Here is a 12,065-nt window from a genome sequence, read left to right on the forward strand (position 1 = left end):
AACCCAACTGTGATTTTCAAAGCTGCATCCTAGTAAAGCTGTGTCCTTCCTAGTCCAGTCATGCATTGAAAATATTATTTTGGGGCAAAAAAACAACTTTATATTACATTTTTTTTTATTATACTTTCTGATTTTTTATTAAAGCAATACAGTGAATGACAACCATTTGTGGTCTCAGCACAACAAAAGAAAAAATGCATTCATCTTTGAAAGCGAGCTCAGACTCAGACACAAAGGATTGTGGGTGTTTCAAGGACAGAAGTATTAATAAATATGCCATTAAAATATGCCAGATGAAGGATGTGAAACCAAAGCTTCAAACTTAGATGGCCTTCGACGGCGTTTGTTGACGTGATGTGACGTGCCGAGATATGCAGCGTTACTAGGATGAAGCCTTCTAACTGAGAAACTGCCCAAGCCATGAGGTCACAGGAACTCCTGCAGACCTCAGAGACGGACTGTGGTGTGCACAGATGAAACTCAGATGCACTGACAGTTTCCAAGAGCACAGTGGCCTCCATAACTCTCAAATGGAGTAAGTTGGTACAACCAATCCTGAACAGTTGGTAAGAAAACCTGATGGTCATTCTGGTTGAGCTTCAGTGATCATGTGTGGAGATGCAAGAAACTAGCATAAGGGCAGCCAACACTGCGATACTCCACTGATCTGGGCTTCATGGCAGAGTAGGTAGGCAGATGAAAGCCTCTCCTCAGAGAAGACAAAATGCAAAAAAAAGTTCCTAAAGGACTTCAGACTAGATTCTAAAGCAGATTCTCTGGTCTCATCAATTCCAGCGTCAATGTGTGGAAGAAAACCAGACACTGCTCATCACCTCCACAATACCATCCCGCAGTGAAATGTGGCAAGGACCTGTCAGGGTGGAAGCAAGGCTGAACACAGCAAAATACAGAGATATTTTTAATGAAAACCTGGTCCTAAGCATTCAGGACCTCAGATTAGGCAGAATCCCAGTGTCCCAGCCAGAGTCTGGACGTGAACCCAATCAAACTTTTCTTCAGAGACTTAAATATGGCTGCCTACGATGGTCACCAAACAACCTGACAAAGTTTAAAAGGCAGAAAAATGGCAGAAAATCTCCCAATCCAGTTGTGCAAAGCTTGTCACACTATACCAGAAAAGACTTGAGACTGTAATCGCTGAAAGACATGCTAACTTGCTGTGTACTGAGATAAGATTCTGAATACTTATGTCAGTGTAGCATTTCAGTACAGGGCTGCAACATGAAAATGTGAAAAATGAAGGGCTAAGAACATTTTCTGAATGCATTGTAAACACATGTTGTGTACTCCTGACAATCTTTCTCTTCAAAACCAAATACATTGATAACTCATCTTGCTCGCAGGGGGGCTGTTTGATAAACGAGATGAAAGCTTTCCGACTGAGCCTGGTTTCTCCCAGGATTTTTTCTCCATTTCTGTCACCGATGGAGTTTTGTTTCCTTGCCACTGTCACCTTTGGCTTGCTTAGTTGGGGACACAATTTCTGGCAACATAGTTGACTTGATTGCACAGACACTATTTAAAGAGAGCTGAACTGAGCTGGATGATGGCCACAGGAAACAGATGATTCTTCTGCACAATCTGACTTTGCTGCAGCCTGGAATTGAACTCCTGGTTTCGTCTGGTCAGAGGAGAACTGGCCCCCCAACTGAGCCTGGTTTCTCCCAAGGTTTTTTTTCTCCATTCTCTCACTGATGGAGTTTTGGTTCCTTGCAGCTGTCGCCTCTGGCTTGCTTAGTTGGGGACACTTCATTTACAGCGATATCGTTGACTTGATTGCAAATTATTGCACAGATACTATTTAAACTGAACTGAGCTGCATGATGACATCGCTGAATTCAATGATGAACTGCCTTTAACTGTCATTTTGCATTATTGACACTGTTTTCCCTATTAATGTTGTTTCAGTTGCTTTGACGCAATCTTTTTTGTTTAAAGCGCTATATACATTAAAATTACAATTCGACTCTATAAAGGATCAATGATGAACTGACTTTAACTGATAAACTGACTGTTTTCTATTGTCCTTTTGCATTATCAGCACGTTTTTTTCAGTTTGACACTGTAAAGCTGCTTCGACTCAATCTGTATAGTATAAAGTGCGATACAAATAAAGGTTACTTGACTTGAAAGCTTTCAATGCATCTTGAAGTCTATTCTACAGTAATTCTCATGAGGGAATTATTAATACCACATGGTATAATATTACACACTAAGCAAAAACCCAAAGTATGAATGATAGCAGTGAGATGGGTGGAAACAGGCTTCAAATGGAAAACAAATGGATATGTGGGAGACAAACTCATTGTTGGCCTATGTGTTGAAAGCTCAGTTTCCACACAACACTTGATAGAGATAACTTGATATGTCCTTGCTTTTTGTTGGGGTAAAAAAATGAGACCGAAACCCACCTTGTTGGTCCCTCTGAGCCTCCCCTGTGGTCGGCTGTCTGGCGGGTACAGTCCTGCTCCTTGAGGGGCTCACAGTGGACTCTAACTGGTGAAACTTGTGCACTCTGTCCCTCACCAGAATTGCATCCGCTTTTGTTTTGTAGCCTAAACGTGGCCAGCCCAGGTCTTTTTTTTGCATTATGCTATCAATCTCTGCCATCAGACGTTTCTGGGCTCGGGCTGCCTCTGCGAGGTTGTACTTATGCATGTGGACAACGTCCTCCCTCTCCCCCAGCAGTTTAGAGAGAAGGGAATAGAGGTCACCTGCACAGGAGGAAACAGAGGAGGAGAAGCGGAAAGACAAAAGAGGAATGGTGGTGTGAATAGAAAAGTGAGAGATCCATTGGAGTGGAAGAAAGGAGGTTGTGCTGGTGGTGTTACATGTATTGGACAGACTGGTGGTGCTATTTTTGCTTTGGAGATTGTATGACAGGCCTGGTGAGATCTCATGCAAACTGCAGGCTGTGCAACATATACAGCTGTGCATCATTTATCAACCCTCAAAAGCTTATATCCAATCTTTCAACTTATGTCATGACATCTACAGGGTATCTGCAGGTATTATTTTACAGGTATTTTACAGGTATTATTACAGGTATTACTTTTCCAAACCTTTTATAATCTCAAGACCTGTCACTTCAATCACAATTGTAATACATTAGAATGATGCATTACAAAATGAATTATATTCATGCATGTATCTCTAATATGTGGTTTTTTGAATGGAAGTGTTTGACTTCAACTTAATGATTAATAGAATAGCACTGCATATTCTAGTAATCAATTTTAAGATTTAAGAGAGGCATCAATTTAAATTTTAAGACTTACTAGGTCTCTTGGACATTTGCAGAGCTGACAACTGTTTGTGGGAGACGGGATGAAATTTCATAAAATTAGCTTGAAGAATTGATGACTAGTCTACAATCTCAAAGATCTGCAGATGGAAGAGTCTTTTATGAAAGAAATGTTTGAGAAACACAATTATTTGATGTATGTTTTCATGAAAAAAGTGACATTTCAAAGTGACCCAAAACATTTAACAAGTTTAGTGTGCTGAACCAGGCACTAAGTATCAAGTACATTCTTAGGATTGAGCCAAAGATATATTCTATTAGCCACAAACTCTGATTGTCCAAACAGGCAACTTTTGAAGGTGATATTCTACAGAGTATTGGCTTTCTACAGTAGGCCTATCCTATGTTGACTCAACTTTTGAAGGCGCCTTTGTTTTTGGTATTTTCCCAGTCAGTCTTGCACTTCCAAACACTTCTGCTTCCATCACACACAAAGGGCTCTGTAACCATAAGCAAAGTCCCTGAAGCATTGACCAGGTCTCTGCACCATTGCTCTCAACTTTTCTTCTGATGGCTGCTTGGCATTTTGTGAAGAGCTTGAACCAATTTGGTGCTGAATTGTTTTTCTGCCATTTTTCTGTGAATTGGGATTGTGTGCAAAGCATTGTGGATGATAAGAGGATGCGAAGGATACAACTGATGCATTCTTCAGAATAAGATATGGGACTAATTAAGAAACATAAATAATCAAATCCAACAGCTCAGGTGTCAACGAATCAACAAATAGAGCAGTCCAGTCTGATTTTCCATAGATCAATCAATAAGATATGGGACTAATTAAGAAAGCTTACTGGTCAAAAACATACATTTTAAGGGCATATAGGACCTCTAAAGCCCTGAAAGACAGTGGAGACCAGGACAACTAGATGAGCCGCAGAGACAGATGCTCTGTAAAGACCTTGTCTCAGACAACCACCGGGACAAGACCACAGGAACCAGTTGAGTCCTCTGCACAATCTGACTTTGCTGCAGCCTGGAATTGAACTGCTGGTTTTGTCTGGCCAGAGGAGAACTGTCACCCCGACTGAGCCTGGTTTCTCCCAAGGTTTTTTTATCAATTCTGTCACCGATGGAGTTTTGGTTCGTTGCTGCTGTTGCCTCTGTCTTGCTTAGATGGGGACTCTAATTTACAGTGATATATCGTGGACTTGATTGTAAATGATTGCACAAATAATATTTAAACTGAACTGAGCTGAATGATGACATCACTGAATTCAATGATGAACTGCCTTTAACTCTCATTTTACATTATTGACACACTGTTTTCCTAATTAATGTTGTTCAGTTGCTTCGACACAATCTTTTTTGTTTAAAGCGCTATATAAATAAAGATGACTTGACTTGACTTGACAAATAGTGCTCTGGAGCCCTTCTCTGGCAGCCACAGTGATGAAATATTTGACAGATTTCCACTGAATCTTAAAGTGAAACAAAAACACGCCCAGTGCCATCCAGATAAGGTTTCTAAGAAAACTCCTACAGTGCAAGAAGAAGATCCACTTAACATTGGAAAAGACTTCTCATTGGTCCTGTTTCATATAAACTAACTGCCGTTCAACCTATCTTGATTCTCACCCCAAGGTTCAGGCCAGAATAATGCAGCAACATATTTTACTGGCCATGCAACAGCAGTGTCTGAAACCAATAAAGACAAGCCTCTACGCACTTTCTTTCACAAAATGTATACAATACTAGAACAAATCCAATCCAACAAAAAACATTCTTATTTAGATAAATAAATACTGATAATGACATTTGTGTTACAAATGAAGACATGCATGATCTTTTTCAATAAAGTTTGCATGACTCAAAGTATCGTGGAGTGTTAATACATTGGTAAAATTCAATCACTCTTCTAGTTCCATGGGGAAAAGTAAATACATAAAATTCATAAATATATTATGTAAAAGACCAAGACGACACTATAACACAGCCATTTCATTTGTGTAAATGGGATTCACAGTCCAGCCTTCTCTTAGGAAGGGTAGTGATTTTATTATGAAGCTAAATATAAGCAGTATTGGGATTTGCAGAAATGAGATGCTATCAGATTCTGTTTTTAATTCATGCAGGGATATCTCTGAGACGTACCAGCGAGCTCTTAGCAGGTTAGAGATGGTTAAATACAGTAGGTCATGACATATTTTTTATATATATTTTGCCTGAGGTCAAGCTATGCTAATATTTTTCCCCAAAACAGTCATAACTTTACAATGACCAACCCTGTCTTTCATGATGTGAATGAAACATCTGGTTGCTTTACTTTAGCACTGCTTTGCATCAACGCCTCCCACCGTACGTGTTTTAAAATCTGTTGGTAAATGGCTAAACGCTTCGAATACAGTCTTATGTTTGAATTGTGGTGGATCAGTAGTTAACTGTGCACCTGGCTCCTGATGAAAAACACCTAGAAGCCACTAGATTGAGTTTGGGACCCCTGTATACACGGATTTGGTGATAAAATATCAAATACCCTCAGAAACAACAATGTGAAGGTATAATGAGTTTATTTATTGAAAACTGACGAGTGAAAATAATTTTTGACTGCTTCATCCGCTGATAAGAGTTTTGTGACTGGCTGACTAGTTACCCATTCTGAAACATGGCATATAAACATAAAGTCCCATACTAATGTTATTAGGGACATGAGATGCAGGTTTTTATGTTCACAAACAGTATAATGTTTGGTGAGAAACATTTTTAAAGTTCAACTCTTAATCTTAAAGGTGTTGATGTGTTTCTGTGAAGGCAGTCATGAACTGGTGCATTCAAAATCAGAAAGTTGCAGAACTGACTTACAAGCCAAAAGATGAAAGAAAACTTGATTTTTCATGTCATGACCCATTTATGTCAATGCACCTAAGCTTATTTTCACTGGCAGCTGTGTGAAGTGTTTATCAGTTTATCAAGCCTTATGCCACTTGAAACCTGAATGATTTTTTTCTTCCATGGAAAACAAAAGGAGAAACTGTGTGGAATGTCATTTTCCATATAAGGAAAGAAAACGAAGACGGATGTTATTAAAATCTGAACGAGACCCCCCAAAAAACAAACAAACAAAAAAAACAGTGATGGCAGTTACAGTCTAAGTGTGAGAGCTGTGTCAGAAGAATGTGTTTTCAGCAAATTATTTTTGCATTATTAATATTTTTATTGTATTAGTACAATGTATTTTATTATATTATTATGTTTTTATTTTTACTTTATTATATTTTGTATTGGCAAATTATTTTGATATTGTACATTTTGTAAACTGCACTGCAGACCCAGTGAAACATTGATTGTGTTTTTACTATGCTTTTGGAGTATTCACTGTATGAAAAGAGAAACAAAACTCTTATCTGACACACTCATGTCTTGGAGCATCTATTTATGAGTTGTATTACAGCTCTACTATCAGTCCATTGTGTATTTCACAATAAAAGAATGTCATTCAGCCACTGTGTCAGTCAAATGAGATTTGTAATGGTATTCCAGCAAGGCTTGTGCGTTTCAGTCTTGATTATCTCTGTAATTTGAAATCATTTTTAAACATCTTACCCTGATCCAGAACTTCCTCTTCTCTCTTGGGCTCCTGCAGCTCCACAACATCTGTGGAAATCAAGAAAGACATGAGAAAATATATTTATATAGAAAAACATGGACTTTATATATATACATTTATATATACATATATATATATATACATTTTTAATTTTCATTTACAAAATGTTATCGGGCCTCTGGATTTACTGGATTATCCCCCGTATTTTGCATGCAAAATCTCAGAATGTATATTTTTGGATGGTACCTTTCTGAGGAGCCGACTCATGCTTCATGGACATCATGTGGTCTGGACTGACCGGGATGGGAATATTGGCCTCAGAAGGGATGTTTCGGAACAGCTCACTACTGCCATCATCTCCACAGTTCATGTAAGGCACAGCATGGGAGTTGTCCATGTAGTACATGATGTAGAAGTTACACATCTCATCATTGGAGGTGCCTCTGTGAGGAAGGAAACAAGGACACATGAACAAACTGCTAGCTCAAAACGCCAAATTACAGCTCCAAAGATGCAAGTAAACTGCAAAAAACCCACAGAACAGCATTTGCCTCAAATTACACAGCACCGACCACCAACTCTCTACATACTGCAAAACGGCAAGATATTCCTCAAAACAGCAAGCTCCTGCTGGGTTTCCATTGTTTTGGTGGTTTACTCAGTAAATGAGAATTAACAGCTATATATTTTAAAAGGCATAAAAGTCCGGGGAAAGCCCTGCTGGAGTTTAATGCTTGAACCCCTAATTAGTTCAAATATGACAAGGTTCTATACGAGTCCAACATGCTTGTTGCTTGAACTTCTAATTACACTTCTCATGGGGTGCACTTACTTTTTCACAGCACTGTATGTATAACGGGACCAAGCATCTGCAATGTATTCACGTGTGTGTACTTGTGTGCATATGTTTCTGGCCAAAGTGGGCAGTTTTTGGAGCCAAAGGCCAGACTGTACGTCAGCAGTCATCTTTACATCTTTATCTTGTGAGTTTGAGTTGGGTGCGTGGGCGAGAGCGCTGGGCTTCCTGAGATGCGTCAATGCACTATTATGTGCTCTCCCTATCACCATGGTAACAGGAACGGAAGGGCAGAGGAACACATATGTTCAAGGAGTCACGCTCAAACGGAAAATGATGAAACACAGACATCGACGAGCCAATCACACGGTGTGTTTAATCACTCTCTAAACATCACACAGTCGCCAGCTGTCTTACAGCGTGTCACTTTATCAGATGGACACAGTAAGACAGGTGGTCAGAGACACAACAGCACCAATCCAACAGCATGCAAACACAGTGAAAGGCAGAAGCTGGAAACGTCAACAGAACGCACAACATCACTCATCTAACACACTTACTGCCACAGTAACTCTACATAGGAACAAATCAAACAAAAATAAAAGGTAAACTCTCCCAAAGGAAACCTGATCAGTTATGTGTTTTAAACAGTTTAATCAAAACAACAACAAACTAAGACTCAATTATTTGTAAATTACATGGACTTACCCGATTTGGGTATTAGTGGTTCTTCCTTCTCCAGTGAACACACAACGGGCTGCCAGTATGTCTCCATTTCTTACATCGATGGTGTTGGCGACTGGATAAAAAGCCTAAACACGAGTGAAGTTTAAAGTTGTTGTTTTTTGCTATCCAGAGAGGAAAAACATAGCAACATAGCAAACAGAAGCTCAAATGTGCTTGCTTGCCAAGAAATATCTTCATTTGTGTTTCAAAGATGAACAAAAGTCTTGGGTTTTTGGAATGACAAGAGGGCGAGACAGAATTAGATTTTAACATGAACCTATTTGCAGGCCCACACCAAACGTCATTCGTATTGCCAGTCATTTTCAAAGCTCTACACATCTCTGCTTATTGCAGCTTGGTGCATTATATTTATATAACATAAAAATTTAAGTAGTCAGCTATTAATATAAATAGGTAGTTATTGATAATGTGACTATGGACCAGGGGTTGGTGATATGACCAATATTATTTCATAATAGGTACTTTTATTTCATGGTAATGTACATAAGCCCTTGTTAACTCCACCCACTTTGGGCTTCAAAAATGCTCTTCAGAAACCTACAGGTTACGTCACAGACACTACGTCCATGTTTTTATACAGTTTACGGTATCCATGTATTGGATACTGGAAACTGCACTTGTAAATACCACAGACAGAGTGTAAACCGGTCTGACAGCAGGGAAAACAATAAAAATCACTTTGACACTGATGAGTCATTAACATGACTGACATCTCTTATCAGAAACAAATGATGCAATTCCTTCTCTAGAAGCCACATACAGTGGGTATAGGACAGAATCACCCTGTTTTTATTTATTATTCAGACGTATTGGTGTTATATCTTTCACTTGGATGTTATAAGTTGCACTGAGTAAATACAGCTGGATAAAACAAAAACAGTGTCCGTCATCATTCAAAATGTGATTATTTTAAAGGGGGCTGATTCTTTTCTATACCCACTGCATTAACCCATCATGCTCGACCAGGTAGAGTGGACACATAAACATACCTGTGGCAATAATGGAGACTGGCGTCCAATCTGAGTCCACTGTCCATTTCGAACCCTGTACCCACTCACAACTTTACCTGAAGACACACAAGATCATGAAAATGCATATTACCAACATAAAATGAAAAGGAGATTAAAGACTAAATAAGAACTATATGTATATATATATTAAATATATATATATATATATATATATATATATATATATATATATATATATATATATATATATATATATATATATATATATATATATATATATATATATTAAATGGTATCTCACCGAGGCTGTGTGTGTGTGTCCTGAAGGCAAATGGATACATCGGGGAGGATGTGTAAGTGCAAGCAATGTCTGCATTGGTAACTGCAAACACCAAAATCATCAGACAGCATAAATAAGATGACAAGCATTGATATCCAATCACAACATTTTAGGTAAAGCTAGAAACCGTTCACAACCCCAAATGTCTGCAAAATGATTAATGCCAAACTGGAAAATAGTTTAAATGGTTCCCATGTTGGTGTACCTTTCTTCCCAGGAGGAATGACAGTGTCCACAGACATCATCAGATACATGCCAGCAATAAAGGGCTGTCTGCACAGAGCACACAACAGTCATCAGATCCACAGAGATTCAGTTTGAGGTGCTGAATTAATAAAACACCACAGTTTTATTGACTTTCATATTGAATTGCTTACATTTTACATTATGTTTATAGTCTTAATATGTATACGACTGTGTAAGGAACAAATATGTAATGTGATGTAGCAATGCACAAAGTGAAGAAATGCATATTTTGTAATAATTCAACAGTCATTTTTTCTCTTAAACTTTTCTCCTAGTGGGTGACTTCTTTACATAATTTCACAAGTTTACTGCATTCAGACTAATTTATGCATCTGTTACAAACAAAGCAGGCACACATTATGCCGATGACACCGTTTAGCCTGTATTTTGTGGTTCCTCCACTCACATTAAAAACACACTTTAGCAGATCAATGAGAGCACAATGAGCTTAATGGAGACAGGCACTCTGCACTGATAGACACAGTAGCACAACTGGAAGCCCGTGTTGACCAATCAGAGCCAAGGACTTAAAACTAGCCATTTTATAAAATAAAAAAACTGCATTGACAGGATACTGCCATCTTGTGCCCTTTGGCATGTGTGACATAAATTAGGACGGACACGAGCTGAACTGGAGCTGATTCAGTTGCTGTTTTTACTCATGCTCAACCAACACTTTATTTCCTTAACATTATACTAACTGCAATAAACAACAATATACTGTATTTATTTTTTTATTAAATGTAAAATTAAACTGTCCAAACAGTAATTAACCCATAGACTCTCTGAAAGCTTGAATAGACACTTTTTTCCTCAGTGTTGCAAAATTTCAAAAGAGAATTTAACAGCTGCTCAAATGCAAACCTGAACATTTTATTGGCACATTAGAAGAATAGGAGAATATATTACAAGAAATCTTGAGATGGATGGTGATTTATACTGTAAAAATGACCAAAGAAGTACTCCATTCGGAATAAAGCAAAAGTCTTCTGAAGACATAGCTACATTACAACTTTGTGTGATAAGCCGACCCAAATATAAGTGTTAATTCTCTGAAAATCTTCCATCTTGCGCCATCTCTTAAATCTCATTTTGCAATTGTGTTCAATTCAAAAAAAAGATGAGTAAACTAATACACATCGACTGAAGAAAATCATTCTTGTCTGGGACAAGAAGAAGATGAGTAAACGATGACAAAATGAACCAAATACGTCTTATGAATAAATCACAGATATTTTAGATCTAGTGGCAATAACTTACGGTTTGGAAGTCATTCTTAAAGTGAGTCCTGAGCAGTCTCTATGATGATCTACAATCAAGACAAGATAAACACATATCAAAATACCATCTCAAGACACTGTTACACCTGCCAGACCTTGTGCAAATACTGCTGCTTTAAAAACAGCACAAGCACACACACAAACACACAAAATTAAGTCAAAATGAACCAAAATGAAGAGCTTTAGCTCTGGATCTGCTGTGCTGCTGTGTACATCTGTACTTACCTCTAAAATGTGTGGCATCACCATAGTGAATCTGAAGCACAAAGTAGTTAATTCTGGTGTCTCCTCCAACTTTAAAGCCAACATCTGAAAAAAGGAAATGCAAAATAAGACAAAACTTTAGTCTTTTATGTTTTTCAGAGAAGAGCCATTTACTCATGACCCCTTGCTTACACTGTAACAGCCCTGGCTAAACTCAGAGTAAAATGATCTGGCTGCTCAGAGACAGAGACGAGAGACAGAAAGGAGAGCACCTTTGGGGAGTTTGGTTGGAGGAGCATTCCTGGCCCAGGCATACATGATCTTGGCCTGATCCCGACACGTCCCCAGCTCTTTCCCACAATCCCTAAACAATCCAACAAATGAAAATATGTCAGAAATGATCCTCCAATAAAGAATGATTACTCATCACAACAGACATTTACAGTAAGGTCATTCTGTGCCAACTCCACCAGAGGTCCTAGGCTAAAAATGTTTATTTAGATTTTTTTTTTTTCTGGTAAAAGAAATACATAAATGAAGAAAAAAGGCCAAAATATTAAATGTCTTGGATGTATATTTACTAAGCAATCCACTATTTTGTCGAGAGAGGTC

At 38.3% G+C, this 12,065-nt stretch overlaps 1 protein-coding gene across 1 annotated transcript in view; it reads right to left on the bottom strand.

Moving 5' to 3' along the window:
* The window catches only part of LOC109097266 (peptidyl-glycine alpha-amidating monooxygenase B-like), a 46,524-nt gene that overhangs the window by 21,731 nt on the left and 12,728 nt on the right, over nucleotides 1-12,065 (bottom strand). Inside the window, 10 exon segments of the mRNA XM_042764575.1 lie at nucleotides 2,433-2,735; nucleotides 6,866-6,916; nucleotides 7,116-7,312; nucleotides 8,374-8,477; nucleotides 9,402-9,478; nucleotides 9,685-9,765; nucleotides 9,929-9,996; nucleotides 11,230-11,278; nucleotides 11,475-11,558; nucleotides 11,726-11,817. Coding sequence (XP_042620509.1) covers nucleotides 2,433-2,735; nucleotides 6,866-6,916; nucleotides 7,116-7,312; nucleotides 8,374-8,477; nucleotides 9,402-9,478; nucleotides 9,685-9,765; nucleotides 9,929-9,996; nucleotides 11,230-11,278; nucleotides 11,475-11,558; nucleotides 11,726-11,817 — 1,106 coding nt within the window.

The sequence above is a fragment of the Cyprinus carpio genome, chromosome A10 (genome assembly GCF_018340385.1).
Source record: "Cyprinus carpio isolate SPL01 chromosome A10, ASM1834038v1, whole genome shotgun sequence".
NCBI lineage: Eukaryota > Metazoa > Chordata > Actinopteri > Cypriniformes > Cyprinidae > Cyprinus > Cyprinus carpio.